Source organism: Myripristis murdjan, chromosome 22 (assembly GCF_902150065.1).
Source record: "Myripristis murdjan chromosome 22, fMyrMur1.1, whole genome shotgun sequence".
NCBI lineage: Eukaryota > Metazoa > Chordata > Actinopteri > Holocentriformes > Holocentridae > Myripristis > Myripristis murdjan.
Window position 1 is genome coordinate 7,723,268 of NC_044001.1, and position 22,134 is coordinate 7,745,401.

The window sequence follows — 22,134 nt, forward strand, 5'->3', positions numbered from 1 at the left end:
GTACTCGTTCTTGCCCTTGGTCTGTAGAGAGGTGTAGCAAAATTAAACAGTTGGAAATATGGCGCATTTATTATGTTTTAATAGTTAAAAAAAAACATAAAATTACACAAAATGCATAGTCGTTTTGTAATACACACATTACTATATACCTGTAAAAACCTCATAACTTCAGTCTTGGCTGCTAACTCAAGTTACAGGATTAAATGTTCCAGTGTGGGGTGAAATAAATCTTATAACCCTTTCAAGGTCCACTGAATAAACACAAAAATACATGGAGTTTAAGACAAAAACAAGTCTGTTTTTCAGCAACGCTTTGTTTTGGATTGCATCAGCCCTCTCTGCTACTACATTCATGGAATGCACAAATTCTACCTTATTCAAAACAGTGGAAATAATAGACTGAAGTAGTCGACACGTCCAAACTGTATGTTTAACGTGGAACCTCGACATTATGTCTCCTGTCTGATTGCATCTATCCAGTCCATCTTGTCCTTGTGGGTTGCAGCCTGGATGAAGTAATGCACGTCTGACTGGGTGATGATTTTGAACAAGTTGCCTTGAATGTTGCCTTTCACGCCTGTATGGGAGGAGAGGGACAGAGTTGATTATGATCACACAGAGAGATTAAAGCGTCGGCTGGCTGATGGTGTTAATTAAAATAAGGGTCGGGGCGCAGCGTGTTGTGCTGGGCCTGTTTTTCAGTCCTCGTAAACCGAAAAGTACAAGGCCGTCCCCGCGTGACATGGGGATTTCCTGTTAGTGTTTAAGTTTCATGGCCCCCTCCAGTCACTTCATCTCATCATTCATCTTTTAAAGCGTACTGTATTTGGTTTATATATTTTTTTCCTACAATCCAATTAATTTCCTGCACAGCTTGTCCCCGAAACTGTATAGCTTTGTGAATACCACGCAACCTGCTTATACCGGCTTGTATTTAATGTGTATCGACCCACTGCTCTTCTTATATTGTCCATAATAAGCTTAATTGAATCACTGCAGTAGCTTACTGTGGTCTACACTCTACTCTAGGCTGCTCTGTGCAGCTTTTAAGAAACATAACACCCACTCTCCCATATTGATTACTGGCATGAAAGTTGTGAGTCATCTTAGGACATTTGCTGAGAAAGTAGCTCATTTTTTGAGGACAGTATTATCAGTGTTTGCCCAATACCGACTGGTGCATTTTCAGTGGCAACTTTTTTTTTTTTTCTACATTGTTTCTGAGGCCAGTCCATAGTTCACCACTGTTCCCAGCAGCCCCACCTGTAGCTGAGGTGGAGGCGGAGTGACTCACCTGCAGGGACTCCGTTATCGTCCAGCGCAGAGACCAGACAGCCGCGGAGAGAGAAGCCGCCTACAGGGCTGATGTCATCCTAACAGGTGACACAAGACAGGAAGCATGTGAGACAGAATGCAAACCAAGTCCAGGAATCAGTCATGTAGCACAGGGAGATGAATGAGTGGGATTTATGATGAGTCATGACAGGCATATGCGCTCACCTTGGTGGGATCGTAGTAGTGTAGGAAAGCTGGCTCTGAACGCAGCACAAACAGCCGCACCTTCCAGTTCTTCCTCTTGTGCCCCTGTGTTTGAAAAAGAGCCACGTGCGGCTTTGAAAAACACGACAACACGACAAAGCCGAGCCACAGCAGCAGAATTTAGATTTCAGCAACACATCATTAGGGTTAGGTGTACCTGTTTGAGCAGAAAACCTCTCCTGATCACTTTTCCACTCAGCTCCACTGCTGACAGCGACGTCTCAGCCTTCACGCTCCCTCTCTTCTTAAAGCTGTCAGCCTGGGAGGAAACAGGGACACGCTGTAAATACTGAGCACTACAACCTCCTATCGACCTTCTGAGATGGAAAAATTGATGAATAATAGATGAACTGCACGGTGCATGAGGAATGAAAATGTTCCCTTAGAGTGATTGCATTCCAAAATGAAAGGTAGGCTATTTACTTTAGGGGAGAAAAAAAATGCCAGAAATTTGTCAGGCGAAATTTGAAAAATTTTATTTCAATACTAAGTGCTACACAACAATAAAAAAGTAAATCATTGAGAAGACAGTCTAATTCCAATTTAATACTAACCCATAGTGTTAGCTTTCACACCAGCAGTCAGTGTTATTACTCTTATTCTTATTTGTCTTCATATTATATGTTGGATATCTCATTTCGGAACTACATTCTTTGGCTCACAACTTAAATTCGGGCATTAACTGGACATTTTCAAGAGCACAGTAAGCTTATTACAGACAATATGAGAGTCAATTCATGCAGTAGGAGTGAGCTGCTACTCACAAAGCTGTACAGTGCAGTGGAGTCGTCCATGAACTGCTCGCTGAGGCCCGCGGTGCGCAGCGCCTCCACGCTCCTCAGCCCCACGGTCCGCAGGAAGCCCTCCTCCAGCAGCGCCGAGGCCAAGGTCACCGCCTCCACCCGGGTCAGAGCCAGCTGCATGAACACCAGCCAGTCCACCACCTCTGAGCCTGCATGGACACACACACACACACACACACACACACAGATACACACATGATCACCACAAGAAATCATTTGCTACAGCAGATAAATGCCATTCTTGAAAAATGAATGAATGAAATACATAATAAATGAATCCAAAATCATTTTGCTGAAGAACCACGGTCCTATTCTACATGTCTATAAATAATAGAGTGAACACCATCCCAAGTGTGACACTCATAACACACACAGACTTCTGCTGTTTTCCTAGTTTAAGCACGCTGCATTCTTTTCCTATGGACAGGTTGGAGGCGTGAAGCATCTTAATAATAAGTTCCAAGTCAGACGTCGTTGATTTTATTTGGGTTGAGGATCAATTCAGTTCCAACAAATAAGGAGTAAATTATCTTAGAAGCTTCTTTTCTCACTTTGCTCTGTAAGTTCAGTCGTAAAAGAAGCAAAAGTCTGACCTGAGAAGCAGTTGCTGTAAGTGCTGCCCTGCTCCACATGGTTTGTCAGCTTGATGCCGCTGTGGGTGTCATACATGGAGTCCAACACCTTGCTGGAGAGAGAGAGAGAGAGAGAGAGAAGGTGGAGGAGGGGGGTCAGAGTGAGAGAAAAGACAGACGTAGATTAGCCACAGACAGAGACAAAAACAGACAGAGACCACGAACGCACCACAAGGTTTAACATGTGGAGAACGCCGTGGGAGAGTCTGTGTTTCTACCTGTGTGTTGCAGAGGAGGCTTACCTCAGATTGATGTTGTGTAACCTCCCCGGCTCGGATCCAGACGGGTCTTGCTGCCCGGCTGTCTCTCCATCAGCAGGTGTCTTCAGCTTCTCCACCGCAGCAGTGATGTCAGCTGCCCAGGCGTCTCTCTCTTCCCGGGAACAAGCCTCCAGGAAATGCACCACTGAGGACTTGGTCTGAAGCTTGAACACCAGCTGGGGAGAGAAACAAGACCAGGCTGATATTTACACGTAATGCTGACTGGTGTTAAAGTGGAAGGTGCCACAATAGTTCTCCAGAAAACACGTCCCAACAAAACAATAACCTAAGGCCATGAACTGTCTGAACAAGTGAGGCAAGAATGAAAAAAATAGTATAGCAGAGGCTTCTTTGATGAAGCCACACCTTTAGCATGATTCTGTGGCCACCAATAAAAATATAAAGGAAAGGAAAAACTGGATGGAAATTTACACCCACGTTAAAGACGGTGCCATGAGATGGTGTGCTGGTGCACTGCAAAAACGCAAAATCTTACCAAGATTATTTGTCTTATTTCAAGTCAAAAATGTCTTATTTCTAGTCAAAATATCTCATTACACTTAAAATAAGACATGATCACCTCAGAAGTAACTTGTTTCATTGGCAAAATTTGCCAGTGGAAAAAGTGAAAATTCACTTGAAATAAGTGAAAATTAGCTAGAAACAAGAAACAAATTTTGCCAATGAAACAACAACTTTTATAAATCAAACCTAACATATCAGACAAACCATACACTGTAAGTCAATATTTAAATGCCCAGATGCTTACAGCTGAATGGTCAATCTGTATTATTTGCACAGGGAATGTTATACTCCATTTCAAACAGCACAAATTCCATTTTAGCTATACATGCACAAAACAATTCAAGTGCTGTAAGTGCAAGTTTTTTTGTTTGTTTGTTTGTTTTTATAGAAATTTGCCTATTAAAATAGCAGCTGACTTGGAAATTACTCACCGGACGATTTTCATGCTCAAGGAAAGGGCAGGTGACCACGCAGTCCTTCAGCATGATCCTCCCACGCTGGCAGGAGTCCCTTTTACCCCCCTCGAACTTATAATACAGCAGCTTGTCTGGCATCAGTATGAACCAGCGGGCCTTCCAGTTGTGTACAAGATGGCCCTGTGAAAATATTACACAGATGACACATGAAGAGGAGTAGTGGAAAATAGAAACTTTGATGCAGACAATGATCACCGCATGTAAAATCATTCATATTTTTTTCAAAAAAGCATTAATTTATGCCTTTTCCCTTAAAAGAGCCTTGTCTTGTATAACTTAATCAGCTTGATGCTTACTGTGATATAAGATTCACATCATGTCAGCGTAAAGATGTGGGTAAACCATTCTTCACTTATAAAAAAGGGGCAATAAATTACATCTGTGGATACGTGACTCATTGAATCTTTTACTTTTTACGCATTATGTATTTCAGTCAGAACGAGTTTCTTACCCTTTTCACCAGGAACCCCTCCCTCAGCACAGCCTTTTTCTGCTCTGTATCCATACTGCTCAGGGTTTAGTCGCCTATACTAGTGCCTGTTCTTACCTGCTCACTTTTAAATGGAGTTTTTTTTTTTTCCGTCTGCCCACTAAATGCGTCACCCTGTTCACACCCACACTTAGCCCCCGTACACACACACACACACACCATGAAAATATCAGACACATGACACATAAATTACTCAACCATCAGTGAACGATCCTGCAATTTCTGTCCGCTGCCACACGAGGGCGTGCTGACTCCTTCACTTTTCGGCATGTGTTTTGAGAAAGGCCACATGCTTCCTGTCATGTCCTGAAAATGAAAAATTAATGATGAATTCCTGGAAGTGAGTCGCTATTAATTGCTGCTAAAATGCGTGTCGTGTAGCAGCGTTTGCATGGAGTTTCTCTTTAGGGTTTAGATTATATTTCCTGCGTTTTGAACCTGATTTGAGGAGTTTTAAGTATGCAGACGGTCCAGCTACAGCCCAGATGTATCAATTACTTGTGTCAGTTACTAGGATGTGTGTGTGTGTGTGTGTGTGTGTGTGTGTGTGGGTGAGAGAGAGTGAAAGAGAAAGAGAGAAAGCGAAAGAGACATTTGTGTGTTTTATGAATGTCAATAAGTATGCTCATGTACTTGTTCTTTCGCTTTTAAAGACACACACACACACACACACACACACACACACACACACACACACACACGCATGGGAAAAAACTGCAAGAGAGGATAGGTTCTTTTAAACTAAGGCCCAAAGGAATATTTTGCTCCATGACGACTTGGTTCTCCATTAATTTGAGTATGTGAGGAATTCAGATCCCGGAGATGAAGCTGCAGGGAACGAGCTCAACACAGAGCAGAGATACTTATCCCGTTTTGATGAAAAAGCAACAGCTGGTGGCCAATCGCGGCAGCTGCATCCAATAGGAGCACAGCTGGCAGCAAGTCTCCCTCAGATGTGGATTCCTGCAAATTGCATATGATAATTTACCTGATTAACAAGATCACCAGGACGGCAAACTTGTGCATGCAAACAAGTGTTGTTACTGGGACCCAAACAACCACATCCACCTCTCTCTCTCTCTCTCTTAACCATGTTACATACATTCATACCTCATTGTTCAGCTGATAATGAGGCTCACATGTTGCCTTGGAGTACCTTCCGGTTTGCCTTGAAGTCTGGCAAAACTATTTACTTCTTTGAAATCCAATTTGGAAGTAATATTCTTATTAATCAATGCAATTTGGGCCGAGCAGAACAGACTGTTGTTACCGCAGGCCATCACCAGAACTTTCTGTGACTTTTTCCAACATATTCGTGGGAGCTGTCTTGTTGTCTTGTTTCGGAGTCATGAACTGTCCCTGCAAACATCGCCTCCTGGGGTTCTCGTTCTTGCTGGCTCAATAAGAAGAGGGCAATACGAGAGGTTTGCATATCATTGCTGGAGGGTGAAAACTGCTCATCTCCAGGATTTAAGAAAAGCAGCCTTGTTTTCTGCTTCAGAATCGCACAGTTTTGTGTTTTTCCCGACCGACTAAGGAACGGGTGGAGCTTCCACTGTAGTAAAATCGTGACCCGCACTAAATCTTGAGGTTTAATGTGACGACAGTTGAGTCTTGTAGCACAGAGGTTCTTAAACTTTATGTTCCAGACCCCCAAGTTGGCTTTAATTAAGCTGCAGACCCCCCATTTGAAGTAATTTTGCTACAGAGACCCTGAAGACATTATGGTGTGTGCTAAGTATTAAATTACTTCAGCACTAATAAACTGATTCAAACGATTTCTAGTGAATTAATGATTGTGCATTTGGTTGAGGACCTCCAGAGAATCACACAAGGGCCCCTGAAAGTCCCCCGGACCTCACTTTGAACAGCAGCCCTCTCTGGCGTATGGGACGACATCCGGTAACCTCTCCAGTGTCTCCGTGGTTAAGGAACTCGCTCAGTGAAGTGGGAAATATATGACAACTGGAATGTGAGTCAGTATGGCAACCAGACGAATGAGTGTAAAGAATCTGTTGAACACACACACACACACACACACACACACACACACACACAGACTAATAACCAGCGTTACAGGGACATTGCGAAACAACTCGAGCCTAACACGCCAGTCAATCTCAAATTCAGTCTTAAAGTCTTGTTTTTCGTAAAACAGGTGAAAAAAATCAGCCAGTGGGATGAGATAATCCAACTTGTTTTTGTTGCATTTTTTTTTATGGTATAAATATGTTGAAACAAGGCAGAATAAAGAAGATCAGCCCAGTAGGATCAAGAGAATAACCCTTGATTCAACAAAATTCTGGAAATATGATGATTATCGCTGGAAACAAGTGGGATTATCTCACCACGCTGACAGATTTTTTTCATTCATTTCAAGAAAAATAACATTTTTTCAGGCTGAATATGAGACTAAATGGCTTGTAGAGGTGGATTCCTGCCATGGAGAGCTCACTTGTGGAATTCAAGCGCCTCTCGTGAGTCAAGCACCTTCTCTTGTGTGGCGCTGAAAAGGCCGATGAGAGCTGGGTGTTCAGTCCAGTCCCGGGATAAGGTGTGTCTGGAATGCCCTCTGTTTGCCTAAACATTAACTATAAATCAAACATCAATTACGTAAAATGACGACGGGGCCTCGACATCCCAGGATGTGGAGAGCTTTGACGCAGGTCACATCACGTGGAGGGCCCTGTTGTCCCGGCCACACACACTTCAAACACAAACACTCGGTGCTCTCTGTTTTCTTGGTCCACAGACTTATTGTTCGCTGGGTGTGTGTTTGTGTGTCCACGTCCACAGCTGGTTACACACGGCTAGTCACCGGTCACACATTCTCATGCTTTATGAGACTACAACACAGAGAAGATTCCCTTTTGGGTGGCAGACTTCACCTTATTTAAGTTGCACTGGGTCCCATGCTCTATATTTGAAAAGCACACATGCACAGTAGGAAAAAACACCGTGTTAACAAGCCATTTAGTCTCAAACACAGTGTGTAAATCTTGATTTTTCTTCAAATTTTGTGTTAAATCTGCCAGTGGAATGAGACAATCCCACTTGTTCCCAATGCAATTTCATTTGATTCAGGACTTCTTTCTAAGAACATGTGTAAATAGGTTGAAACAAGGCAGAATAAGGCAGGCAGCCAACTAGGATCAAGAAAATCTTCAAGAAAATTCTGGAAACAAGTGATTCGCACTGGAAATTACTGGGATTATCACATCCCACCAGCAGATATATATATTTTTTTACCTTGTTTGAAGAAAATCATGATTTTAAGACTGAATATATGACTAAACGACTTGTGAGATGGAGATTTCTTTTAAAACATAAATCAAAATAACACTATTTTGTAACTGAAAGCCTAAAGATAACCGACAACTTCAAGAATGAATAATAAGTTTTGCTCTTAAGGACAGCAAACATCTTGCAAATGCAGGTGTCAATTTTACAAAGAGTGGATATATTTGGAATCAAAGTGCTGCTGCTGGGATGAAGATGTTTTGATTTCTGCATTCAGAGAAAACAGAGATGTTCTTAAATAGTAAGTCCTCAAATATCCTTTGGGGAAGAAATAAAATGCCTATAAATTGCTTTTGTTATTATAAAGAAATGAAACTGAGAGACAGGATGAGCCAGGATGTGCGTGGTCGGTGGCAGATTCAGGATTTCTCAGTCGGCCGTGTCTTCGCTAAAAGGCGACAGCGACACACAGGTTTATGGCTGCTGACCTATTTTGCAGCTGCTCGGCACAGATCTGGGTGTTATGTGCACGCTGTGGAGACCTTGGCCCGCTTTCCCTCCATCAAACTGCTCAATCACCCCAAACAAGAAGACCACGGCGTCTGTCACCTTTAAATCAAACTCTCCTCACCACGGTGCAGCACACAACACTCACTGAAAACCAAAGGGAGACTCCTGCTTAAATATTTTATTTCATGTACTCTCTTCTTTTTCTTTTTAATAAACAAACAGTTTACATTCAAAATGACACCTACTTTTAATCCTAACCTCTGTTAAATATCTGTTAAACCATATGTTAAATACATAAAAAACATTAAAGTGCTTTTATAAAAAGCCTGCAGCTAAGGTTTGATATACTACAGTTTGTGCTGATGTATGGTACAGTAACATGTGATCCTTTTTTTTTTTTTCTCCGAAAGTCATCCTATACGAATTTGAAAGCGGTTGTATTTACAGCCTAATAATGCTGATTTTTAAAAAAATTATACAATGTGTTTGAATGGTTTACTTTGGCTCCTCCTCTGCACGCAATGAACCATGTAAACTTTCATTTCAGCTGGAAAAAGTTAGGAATTAAAAGGCAGTTATCCACAAAGTGAGTAACAAACAAAACGCATTATAAACAGCTGAATTCTACACCTAATTCCTGTTAGTCCAGTTACCATATTTCCTAAAAACAAACAAACAAAAGAAGCAATTTTGTCCGCTGAATCACATTAAAACCACATGAAAACTCTTTTGATACGTGTTTTTTGTTCGAAACCACATCTACAATCAGCAGTGTCTGAACTATCTCCACGGGATGTTTGGTCTCTCGGGGCGCTCGGGGCATGATCAGTGTTTTACAGTCCCGTTCATCCGAGCTGACCGCTCACAGCCGGACTGTGCCAGGCCGAGCAGAAAAGCGCAGAGGCACAGCCGGACCTGCGGCACAAACACTTTTACCTCCGCCGTGCCTGTCCCGGAGAAGTGTGTGGGGGAGGGAGTTCATTTAGGATGGGCTAAGTCTGTGCCACGCTGCCACCACTTTCTCAGGGTGGGCCATCGTGTCGTTCCACTGCTCCACAGCCTCCGGGACGGGACTGTCGAATCCCAGGTGGACCTGCCGCAAACATAGGAAAGAGCACATTCCTAACCTCACCTTGTTGCATTCAACTCTCCAAAGCTTCACAAAAGGAAGGAGACAGTGTTGTAATGTGCATGGATATTATGATTTTATCAATACAGGTGGCATATCCTTGAATTAAGCTGCTTTAATATCCTTCCATATTGGAGAGTTTTCAATATCGCCTCCAGAAATGTACACTCATGAGGATGGAAAAGCCTCGGAAACGTTTAGACCATCATGTGCAGCTAAAAATCTCCAGGAAACCCAGACTAATCGAATTCTTCCAGGTGGCTTGGCAGCTCTTTATGGCAAGGTGACACAGTGCACTTAGTTAATGGCGGGGAAACTCTGGGACACATGTTGTTAAAATGGAGATTTACATAAAAAGCATTACTGACCAAATAAACGAGCTATTCGCTGCAGAAGTTGCAAATTATTTTCCATGTAGCCGAGAGGAGCCGCCTCGCCTTCATCTCTGCGGTAACAAAAAGCCAGTGGCTACAAACCAGCTGTATTAGTCCAACTCTAACAGGTGGATAACTAAACATCGCAGGCGTGGAAAATAAAGTCAGGAATGTTTCAAGTAAATAAGAAGGGAAAGATATAGTTGCATACTGAATTTCATTTCCTCAGTGAATAGAAGAGGCATTCACTGACTTCCAGTAAGGAGTAGAGTTCTCAAATTCTGCCCGAACCCGACCCTACCCGACATTTTCAGGTAGGGTCGGGCCTAAAATGTATGTGAATTGGTCGGGTAGGGTAGGGTTTCGGGTTCTGGTTCTGTGGTGAAGCTGCCTTTCGCAAACTATTATGTCCATTCTCTCACTGCTACTAGAATTTGAGCCACCGGCGCTGCTAAATAATGGCGAATTTTTCTTTCCTTTCTTTTTTTTCGGGCTTTATCGGGCTGTCGGGCCTAAAGTTCGACTAATTAGTAGGGTAGGGTAAGGCCTCGGGCTGGCTGGGTAGGGTAGGGTCTTAATTTTCAGGCCCGATGAGAACTCCAGTAAGGAGATATTAATCAGCTTTAGTGTTGCGGTGCTCACCTGCCCGAGGACCTGCTTCCTCCTCACAGAGCTGCGAGCGCACAGTTTGATTGACAGCGTGCAGGCGTGGTCCAGAGCGGCCAGGTGGAAGTGGAAGGTCTCCGTCCACTGACACTGGCCGCCCGAGGCCTTCAGTGCTCGCGTCTTCTTCTTCATCACCACTCGCCCGACCTGGTGCATCTCCGCCTTGACGAAAAACGCTGCGAGGAAGAGGTTCACACAAGAGTTTGGTTGCTAACACGGTCTGTATTACAGCTGAGCGATACGGCAAAAAAAAAATAATAAGGTGATGAATTTTTACAGAAAAACCTATAAAAATGACAGATCCATGAATTCAACAATCCATGTTTTCTTACATCTGCACAACACAATTTGTAGGCCAGGGCATCTCTGCAGCACCATAACACTTTAACTGCAACAATGTGTTGTATTGTATTTTATTGCGATTTGGATATTGTGCTTGGCCATGTTGTGCTTTTGATAATATTTCGATTAACTGTTCAGCCCTAACCTGAACCATTCGGTGCAAGCTTTGAGCCAAAAACACTCTGGCAGTGTCACAATCAACCAACTGGACCGCATTTACTCCTAAAGAGGTATCACTTTTTATGTCCTCTTTTTAATTGTTTGATAATTGGTATTAAAAACAAGGCAATATCCAGGAACACCTACCCTGGGTGAGGGGTGAGGAGGATGCTGGGAGATTTTGGGCTGCAAGCACCTGAAGTTGGATGCGTCCATTAACCGGCTGAAAGCACGTGGCTACATGCAGCTCAGAGTGGCACGCCTGAAAAAGAGAGTATTAAATGTGTATATAATAATTCAGTAGTCAATAGTTTAGAGTTTTATCTCGTATAATCGATAAGATTTTACATTTACTGCTCCGAACACCCGGTGTCAGCTCGTTTTTTTCATGCCAGGGAAGAAAAGAACAAAATCATTTACATTTTTGTGGACTATTTTCCAATAACTAGCTTTTCAAATGGTTTAAAAAATATTAAAGGCCTCAAAAGAGAATAAAAGTAGCATGGAAGTCGAGTAGTGTGGAGATCATGCTTGTTTACAAAGCAGTTTAAATGCTATAAATTAATGTTCTTGCTATTTAATAAGGACATTTCCACCATAAGGGCACAGGTTGTCATTTGATGAATGCAAGAATACAAGTTTCATCAAAATTGAGCTAGTGGTGCTTGACGTATCCCATAGAGTTGAAAAATTTCATGATTAATTACATTATAATGCCACATATATATTTAATGCCATACCAAATACCCATTCTTGAATCGTAAATATAAATTAGGCCTTTTTTAAAACTCCGGTACAGTTCAGATGGTTTCATGTGTGGAATATTTCTGCACTAAAGTAGAGAGAGATAGCAGAGCACAGTCCATAAATTTTACACAAGGCAGCTTTACACTGTGTTGATAACAGCCTTACACCTGTAAGTTGCGATCACAGCGAGCCTCTCACACTGTGCTGTTGCAATCCATGTTCCTTTACAATGCGCCGCTAACATCCTCCTTGTGTAAGACCTCCATAAATCCAGCTGATGCTGCTCTCGGCCCTGAGAGCATCTGTTGAACGAGTGACGGCGATTTGGACAATTTGGGGCTTTTGTGTCCTCCGGATGGGTAAAATCACTCGCTACATCAAAGTGGCCCTCTGAGAGCATAATTATGATTCACTGTCTGATTTCCCAAGTGCAGAAACTGTTCACATTTTACTGTGACTTTCCCAGACCTGCACCCATTTATCAACTAAACCACTCTCCGCTGTTGAAACTGTTTGAGGTTTGACCTACTTTCCATGCATTACATTTCCAGTGTCCACGGTCTGCTGGCTTTTCCCAGTAAGCAGCTGCTTCCCAATTTCCCTCTCTAATGAATCCACTTTCTCTTTTCTACCTCGCGATTATGCAACAACAGAGAAGTCGGCATCGCTGCATACATTACCATGTTAAAAGTGTACGCACCAGAGGGCTACAATACATCATGGGGACAGTTTTATGAAGAACACACAGTGCTTTGTGCTTTGTTCTTATTTACTGTGCACACACAAAGGGCTTATAAACAGATAAGCAGCCTATAGAAAAAGGACAAGCCGGATCATTTCTGAACGTCTGGGATATTCCCACACCTCAGGTTACTTCCTCTTGATCGCAACAGCAGGTCAACAAGAAAGATAATATCATTTAATTGCAGCAACCAGGAGTATCTCAGGTCAGTCTCTGGGAACATCCACAGCAAATGCGGCATTGATTACAGACAAGAATCACCATCTTGATCCTCTTATTTCCACCAACATGTAGGTCTGTTGTACTTCTAGTTGTGTTATTGCTACAATCTAGACTAAATTGTCATTTTACACTACACTCTTAAAAGTAAAAGTGTGCACTAGAACCATATTGTTTTTTTTTTGGCTTGTCCTCATAAGAGAACTATTTTTCAGTTCTGGGTGGAGCCCCTTTAAAAGTAATATCCTTTCAGAGGTTCTTCCTGGAACTCAACATAAAAAGTTATACCTTGCAGCCTTGGTAAAAGGTTCCAAGTCAAACACCTGATGAGGGATTATACACAAAACGCTTATATGATGTATTGGTTTCACCAAAACCCTCACTGGGGTTTCTACCTGGAACCTCTTCCAACCTTCTAGGAATTCTTCCAAGAACCCTCATAGGATGTTTTGGCAAGAAAGCTTTCATATTCTGATGGTTTCACCTAAAACCCATGCAGGAACAATTTCTACGAAAAAGTTTGTTTTTTGGGGTAGAACCATCTGCCAAACGTCTCTGGGTAGAACTTGGGTACTGTGGTCCAGTCCAAGCCTGTTCCAAGACTAAGTCCAAGCAGAGTTGAAACCAGGTCAAGGCTGAGACAAGGGCAAATAAAGTCCCATTCATGACCAAAACAGACAATGCATAGCATTCAAAAATCATGTTCAAGGGGACTGAAGGTGGACCATGAGGAGAAAAACACATCTTTGAATTTTTTTTAGATATGGAGGAAGAACTCAAAGAAAAATGGCATGAGGCTGAGACAAGTTCAGTTTATCAGAGAGGAGGTCTGAAGACCGCCTCTGGACTGGTCTGGAGGAGTGAAAAATACGCTTCAGCAGGTCCACCCGGGGAAATAAACTTAATAAATGGTAAGTAGACTGATTTATTTATACTGATTTAGGAAACAATCCACAAATATTGAAAAGATTTTGTTATGTTCTTCCCTGACATTAAGCGAAGCGAAGGCACACCGCCAGCCGACATATATTTTTCAGGGGAAATAAATTTTGGCCAGACTCGAGAATGAGACCAGATTTAAGCGCTGTGGCCCTGACTTGTACGTCCCTGAGTACTCACGGAGCTTTTGGACGGCGGGCTGAGGTCAAGCCAGTGCTCCGTCTCCTGAGGGCCGAGCTGTCGCAGGCTGACGACACACTGAGCCACGGTGCGTTTCCTGGGATTGTGCGTCTGCAGCCGCAGCACCAAGGCACTGCAGCGCAACTGCTGGAGACGCAGCGCAAACACAAAGGTCTCCATGAAGACAGCATCCTAGGAGGGAGGAGAAAGTAGGAAAAAAAACGGGAAGCCTTTCACCTTGGATGACTAAAACAAACTCATGTTGAAATTTCAATGCAAAACATTCACACACTCTCTGAGAATAAACTGCAGAATGGATGCGAATGAAGACACTTTGTCAACTTCAAATTAAAAAGTTCATATAAGGTGATACTGCTTCCACTGACATGCAGCTTTTACTGATACACTACACCAAAGTAAAGGGCCAAAAACGAAATTCTCAGGCGAGGGAACAGCATCCGCAGCCAAAGAGAGTGACCTTTCCACCAAAGACTCAGCCCTAGTTGACACTGGGAGGTTACGGTCCCCTTATGTAAAGAGAAACTAAAACTACAGCCACGCCACAATTTAATATCGCTCCAATTCCCTGGGTTACCTGGCCGCACTCTTTGATCGAGCTCTTGAACTCTATCGGCTTGGGCATGGTGATGATCCCTTTAAATCCAATCTTTTGCGGTTCCCCGCTGTCCGGAGGGAGGTTCAGGTCTGAGCACTGGAAAGGAAAGACGAAAGAAAGTGTTAGTCGAGGCAAATCTGTTCATGCAGTCCTTTGAACCAAACAGGTTTGTCCTAAAGACTGCAAAAAAATCCCTCCAAAAACCAATCGATCTCAACGAGTCATTTACTCTCACATTCTGTTTTAAAATCTTGTTTATCTCAAAACAAGTGAAAGACTCCCTGCCTGTGGGAATGGAATAATCCCCCTCGTTTCCAATGCAGTTTCAAGAATTTTAAGTGTAGGTATATTTTGAAGCATAAATATGTTGAGACAAGGCACAATAAGGCAGATTGGTCCAGTAGTATCAAGAAAACAACAAGAAAATTTGGGAAACAAGTTGATTTTTTTCACTTGTTTTAAGAGAAACAAGATTTTGATTACTGTGGGACTACATGACTGGCTAAGCTGCAGATTTTGGCAGTGTGGTGATTTACCGAGCACGAGAAGGCACCGATTGTTTTTTAAAAAAGCTTTCCAGATCATAAGATATCAGGCTAGAAACTGCATGTAGCGTGCAGATGATTAAAAAAGAAATGAGAACGATTCCTGACGCAAAACAGGATTATTTAAGAAAATCACAGACAAAAACAGATACAAAGGCCCTGAAACGGTAAATAAAGCTATACTGTACAATACAAGCAGATTTAAAGCCCTCGACACCGCATCAAATGGAAAATTTAACTTTCTCTGAGTGACCAAGCTGAAGTTAACAGAGCGTTGAGATGAGTTAATGCGATGGGGTTTCAGGGACCAGGATTCAAGACACACAGAGGGCCCATTGAACAACGCTGCCGCAAAAGCACAATGGAGCATTTTGTCCCGCTGGGCTCCCCCCCCCTTCACCAGCCCCCGCCGCCTCTCCTCAAGGCTTGTAACCTTACCTGGACCAGGGTGATCCACACCTGCTCCAGAGCCTCCTGGTAGCTGAGCCGCACACACACCTTCCCCAGCTCGCGCTCGTCTCCGGACAGGGTGATGGACTCTGTGGGAATCAGTTCACAGCGGAGTTGAGCACTGCCAGCCGGGTCAGTCGCCCCATTAGCCCGGTGTTACCGAGACCAGAGTCAGGGTCACACATTAACGGGTGTAATGTGAGCGTGGTGAGTGCCTAAGTGCAGTTTTGGTGAGTGTTGAGAGTGGAAGGGGGCGGAGGGGTGGAGCGATTCAACCAAACAACACTTTAGAGTGAAATGGTTGTCCTAAATTTATAGTAAAGTTAAAACAGCTTCATGTTGCTCTAAAAAGCACTTGACATCCTTTAAAAACACTGTTAACACTTCATAGATTATCCAGCTGACTGTGCACGTCTCTATTATTACCTTTAATTACCAAATTTGGTGACTCCTTGCTACAAATGTTATTATTGTTACGTTATTATTACGTAAAATGTTCTGTATAATATAATAATACTCAAAAATATCAGTATTGGCCCAAAAATCCAGCATCAGTCACACTCTACTTAGCATGAATGCATCTTTTTTTTTTTTTTTAATTCAAAACATAGTGTAAGGGCTCTATTTATTTTTACAGAGATTAGGACTCAGAAAACAAGGCTACTATTCCAGATAAGACCTTTTTTTTTAATACCAAATCTAATCTAGCCTTTTGGTTGTTTTTTTGTTTTTTTTTATTATTTTCCTATTATGTTTTAGTTTTGTTTCTGATTAAGAATGAACATTTTGACCATCAGATACACCTCATCTTCATGTCTACTTTGAATTTTTCGCCACATTTTTGGCTAAAATGTCACCTACACCCATTTTTTTGCACCAAACACGATAACGATCTGTGATGGAGGACTTAACTGACATCAAACATGGAGTAAACAATAATTTACCGATGAAAAGCCATGCAGATTCAACCATCAAATCACATGTTTACTCCATTTTCTGTCCGCTGGTCGCCACTTAAATCGACCAGCAATTTTGATTACTTCAGGAAGTATCCCAGCTTTTTAAGTTTCTACTCAAAGGACTGTCACCAAATTAGCACAAGAGACACTTATGTCCTATTCTGTGAAATAATAACTTAATAAAAACGTTGTGGTTATGTCATCATAGTATAATGGTAAAGTGTACATAACAGAATGAACAGCGGGGCTTTAAATTTCCAAAAAAAAATTCCTTAAGAGCAGCTTGGATTGCGCTCTTGATCTTCATGCAAACAAATCATTTCTATTTTCTGTGATAACAAAGCCGCCTGTCTGCTTATCTGCGATGCTGAGTGGTGGCCCGCAGTGAAAACATGTGGGAGTGATTACTGTGTCTGCCCTTTCACGATTGCACAACACACAGTGATTTAGCCTGACTCAGTCGTGTCCCCTGGGGGTGAGGAGGGAGGGGTGGCAGCAGGACAGTGAGGAGACAGGGGAGGCACAGCGGGGGTGGTGCACAGTGATGTCGGGCCCAAAAAAGAGGACACCGCAAGACCAAAGTTTGCCCGGCGTAACATTTTTGAAAGGTGGAGTGTTTGTAAATCTGTTTGGCAAATAGTTACCGAGGCTGCTTTCAATGGAGCCCATCGTGGAGGACGTGCTGCTCTGGACGCTGGACACGGAGTTGAAGCGCTGCGAAATCACACACAGAGAGAGAGGCGGTCAGCAGGAGCTTCTTTTTAAGACGTTCTCCTTTCAAGAACCACTTCACGTCCAGCTCTCACCCTCGCTTCATTTCCCGCCCAAATCAAATCCCCCTTTTCTTCCTGCACTGAAGACGCTTTGACGGTTAAATTGTTGAAAAACACATTTTCAACAAAGCTTTTATGTCTCCACTCGCCACTTTTCATTACGCATGCTCATTCTAGGGACACGGGGATTTCTGTTCAATTTATTTTCAAGGTGCCGTGCCTAATACTGTTTGCAATCTAAATATTTAAGCTCATTCTGCAAGCCGCTCCGGATGAGAGCATCGAGTTTGAAATCCGAACACAAGTCAGTTTAGCTTTCGCACCACAGTGAGACAAAAAAGGCCCTGTCAAAGCCCTGTTTTTACTTTTACGCTGCCATGACGTTTATCACCCTGCGAGCACTGAAGGCGATATTGAAATGTTTATCGTGGCTTTGGGTGACACATTAGACGGATTGCTCATAACGCAGATTGTCAAATATTCGTGTTAAGCAATAAGGAGCTGGTGGCAGAGATACTGTACCACATCCGTTACATAACAAAGAGCGTACACCGCCAGCAGGCCTGACTTAACTCTTTGCATCCGTCAAAGTAATACTAATTAAATATCACACCATCCAAAACAATCAACACGGGTTTACTCCAGCTCTGAAAGGTGTGAGCTGAGTCGCACGCAACAATTTGGCAAACAGAAATACAATTCTAGGACACGCACTAAACTTGGAACAGGTGTTGTGGCTATCATCACCTCCAAAATGGGGAGTTAATTCTCAAAATTCAAAATATCTCTAGAAAAAGACAATCACGGCCATAAAAATGTGTCTGGTTCCTTCCGATCCATTTCAAAAACACCACAAATGCTTTCAAATATTGGCCATGAATAGTTTAAAAGTTGCTTAAATGTTGTTTAAATGATGAATGCCTATTCAATATCAAATCTCCTTCAGAAATGGTTCATGTAAAAAAAAAAAGTTGTGGAGGATTATCTCCACAAATTGACATGACCTTCATGTGTTCCTGTCTCAGCTGGTGGGAAAGACCTGATTCCTCCCCACCCCTCCCCACCCCTGCAACCAATGATTTTCCTGCAATATTTGTTTGCACTTTTCCACTTTTCTGATCAGCACGGCGGAGGAGAACTCTGGAGCTATATTTAGGCTTGGCTGACACAAGGTGAGAAAAGGCCATGTGAACGCAGATTAGATAGAGAACGAGCTCACCTCCATGTGGCCCTGGGGGCTGGACAGGTCGAACATGGAGCTGCTCAGTCTCTGCCTCCCCGGCTTCAGATCCAAACCTGCAGCAGAGGCGAGCCATCAATCATAATTCCACTCTCAGGTGAAAAACCCATTTTCTCTTCAAAATGCCACCTTTTTTTTTTTTTTTTCTCAACTACGATGCAATTTTGAGGTTGACCAAGGAGTCTCCAAAGGCGTTCAAACGCTGAGCTGCAGCTAAAAAAATTATGCAGCACCATGTCATTAATCACAGTCTGTGGGAAACTTATGAATTGAAATATACATACAAAACGAACCAAAATAAAAGCACATAAATCTGGACTAAACGTTAAATTGTTGTAAAAGTCACAGAAGGTATTAAACATGAATCTAATATAATATTTACCACACTCTTTAATAAGTCATTTCCCATTTTATTTCTCACATATATGTGATTTCACTTTGATGGTGTCATTTACATTTTCCTTTTGGCAAAATTTTTGTTGAAAAATTACAATAAAACAAGACACTGCCTCAGATAGTGTGTGTCCTGATTTGGCGACTGTGAAGCGGTCATGCTTTACAGTGCAGGGTGCATTATTACTGTATTGCATTACAGATTACCATAACTCAGTAATGTATTTTGAATACTTTCAGTTAATGTCACATTACTCTGCTGTGGTGTTGGAGTTAAAAAGCTACAGATAAGATAAAGCTCAGGAGATTTATTTGAGGCTGGCAAACAAACACAAATTTTCCATGGCACTATCTGTTATCAGGACACACATTTTTTTTAGGAAACAGAAAGAAGTTGCACTGACTCAAGTTGAGGTTTTTTTTTTTTTCTTCACTACCCAACCCTCAATAGGTCTGTATGTAATGTATGTGCATTTCTTTTACACTTGACCTTTGAAACTAATTGTGATTCAAGTTACATAACCCCGCAACTTGTGGATCATGAATGGAGCTCTTGATAGAGTGACCTGATGCTGTTTTCTACCTGGGCCCTGGGGACTGGAGTTCCTGTTCTTCAGTGTGTCCCGACGGGCCGAGCCAGGGGAAAAATATTCAGCCATCTGACTCTGATGGAAGCTGGACTCAGGATTGTAGACAATGTGACTGGTTCCCAGCAGTTCGGCCTTCCTCTCTGCATATGTGGTCCTGGCTGAACCTGTTGGGTCGACAGCAGGACTGGAGGGTTAGCTCACCTTCACTTTCACCCAGTTATTTATTATTATTATTGTTTAATATTCAGCACATAACCTAACACCAAGCTTCATTTGCACTAAAAGTCCCCCCATGCAATGAAATTTCAGATATGGCAGACAAAGCTGGTCTGAATTTGATTAAACTTGACATTATAGTGAATTTAGACACTGTGTTCAGACACTGAAAAAATTACATTGACTGGTCATAGGGGTGCGATAATTAGGGGGAAAAATGTCCATTTCCCAGGTACCCATGTGACCTGGAGCTTGGGGCAGAGTTACATCTGGGGGTAGGAGCAACATATGTAGCCCCGCCCCCCAATCATCTCCACTGCCAAATGACTCACTGCTGTCCCTCTTGTGGGTGGAGAAACATGGAGGATATGGTGGTCAGACCAGGACTGGATCTCAAAGTTGAGCCAAAGTGAACTCAGCGCATAGCCGAGAGGTGAATTTACTAATTAAGACATTAATGTTTTTCTCTGTAACTCCAGGCCCCACTAAGGGACAGTTAGGACTTAACCAGCCATGCTTCCCTTCAACAATCCCGCCCATTTAACTCCACCCACCAGGTGTGACTACGACCTAATCTCCAGGATATAGACCAGAACTCCTCCAATCAGCTGTCCATTCAAATTATACTAAAGATGATGATGTCAGATGTGATATCACAGTCACCAGTGGTATACTAAATGATGAAACTAAATTAGTATTCTAGCGTTAAATAATACATGATTGAATAGGTGCTATTATTTAAGGTCAAAATTAAAGTTCAAAAGGCCATGATGCCTACACCACACGTCTGACACTGAACTTGTAACATGAATCCAAGAATTCTTATAAATTACCCCTAACTAACTACTAACTGGCAAAATGAGTTCCTAAGGTCAAAATGTTTACTGGTTCCACTTTGGATGTAAAAAATGAGAGAAAGGATAAAGGCTTCTGGCTTTTAGGTTTCAAAGAAAAATCATTGATTCTAATTCAGTGGAGATGAGAGCTTTGTGGCAGAGATTGTCCAAAAGTTTTGCAGAAAACAACAATTTCTCCAAAAATAAAGCTCAGCTGCAGAATATGTGGTCTCGGTGTGTAGCAGGTTCATCACCGAGGTCTGACATCTCTAATGCAAAGTGCAAACATGGCCGGACACACTGAGGGAATGGGATTGGTGTTTTTTTCCCTTATCAATCTCAAGGTCAGGTTTCTGCATCACTGGTTTGTAACACAAGGTGTGGCCAGTTTCTGTATTAACTGATCCTTAATAAATCCCTAAAGACCAAAAAGGCACACTGCATCCTTTGTGTCAGCCACACACACACACACACACACACACACACACACACAGACAAGTCTGCTGATCATCATGTTACAGAGGGCTACATACTCTGCAGCCCGGACTGTAAGTTTGGGTAGCGGGAGCCTCTGGGCTGGATGTAAGAGGGCTTGAAGGTCGGCAGGACAAAAGGCACCTCTCTCCCATCTGGCGGGAGTTTGGACAAGAGGTAGTCTTCTGAGACGCCGCTCCTCCCATCATCTGGCCCTCTCGCTGTGGCTGCTGCCTTGGCAGGTGGCAACTTCACTGTGAACACTTGAGAGTCAGTAAAAAACATCAAACCTCAAACCAAGCGCTGCTGTTTGACACTGCAGACGTGCAGGATCCCACTGTACCTTGAATCTCCTGCTCCTTCTCCTTCTTCCTCATGAAATTCTTGCAGCAGTTTTTGAAGCACTCCATAGCTGTGAATACAAGAAGAAAAAAAAAACATCACCTTTGAATAAATTATAGCTTGGAAGTTACACAGTAAGCAATGTAAGCACTGGTTAATTTGTAGTACATGAAAAAGATTAACTTGAAGGACACGAATGGCTGAAAATAGAAATAGAAATTCACGCGGAAATTAGTATTAACAATTCCATAAACCTGCAATCAATCAGTATTATAAGATCATAATAACAAACACGTTTCAGTAAGAAATCTTGAGTTATTTGCGCGCCGGTTGCATGAATTAAGCTCAACCTTGTTACACACAAAATGCGGATAGAGATACATGTTAAAAGATAGTTATAATAACGTACCCATGCGGTGTTTATCATGGATTTAGAGGCAAAACTTTGTTGGCGACGTCCAGGTGGAGCTCACCCTCCCAGGGCCGACAGGAAAGGAATGCCAGTCGGACGCACCAGTTGAGGTTTATCAGGTACTTAGGTTACAACTCTCTCTCTCTCTCTCTCTCTCTCTCTCTCTCTCTCTCTCTCTCTCTCTCTCTCTCTCACTCACTCACTCACTCACTCTCTCTCTCTCTCCCCCTCCCTCTCCTCTTTCCCGGATTGACACTGCGCGTTTCCTTCTCCGAAAGCCTATGAGCGCACTCCATATCCTTCTAGTCACCGTCTT

The 22,134-nt window shown here is 42.6% G+C and overlaps 2 protein-coding genes across 3 annotated transcripts; both read right to left on the bottom strand.

Moving 5' to 3' along the window:
- Positions 1–43: 43 nt before the first annotated feature.
- On the bottom strand, positions 44–5,400 carry plek2 (pleckstrin 2). Of its 2 annotated transcripts, none has more exons than XM_030045273.1 (9): positions 4,924–5,400; positions 4,191–4,355; positions 3,217–3,410; positions 2,936–3,027; positions 2,304–2,491; positions 1,697–1,798; positions 1,501–1,584; positions 1,295–1,373; positions 44–577 (listed from the first exon to the last, which is right to left on the bottom strand). In XM_030045273.1, the coding sequence occupies exons 1-9, from the start codon at positions 5,026–5,028 to the stop codon at positions 450–452; spliced, it is 1,137 nt and encodes a 378-aa protein (XP_029901133.1). In that variant the 5' UTR covers positions 5,029–5,400; the 3' UTR covers positions 44–449. The 2 variants fall into 2 exon arrangements, with proteins under 2 accessions (XP_029901133.1, XP_029901134.1); XM_030045274.1 differs by lacking the exon at positions 4,924–5,400 and adding an exon at positions 4,687–4,763 and having other exon boundaries at positions 45–577.
- Positions 5,401–9,435: 4,035 nt separating this feature from the next.
- Positions 9,436–21,855, bottom strand: tc2n (tandem C2 domains, nuclear). The gene is made up of 12 exons (XM_030044737.1): positions 21,816–21,855; positions 21,408–21,476; positions 21,124–21,318; positions 19,532–19,702; positions 18,535–18,611; positions 17,187–17,256; positions 15,572–15,672; positions 14,568–14,684; positions 13,973–14,164; positions 11,293–11,407; positions 10,621–10,820; positions 9,436–9,568 (listed from the first exon to the last, which is right to left on the bottom strand). The coding sequence occupies exons 1-12, from the start codon at positions 21,817–21,819 to the stop codon at positions 9,458–9,460; spliced, it is 1,422 nt and encodes a 473-aa protein (XP_029900597.1). The 5' UTR covers positions 21,820–21,855; the 3' UTR covers positions 9,436–9,457.
- Between the last annotated feature and the right edge of the window lie 279 nt (positions 21,856–22,134).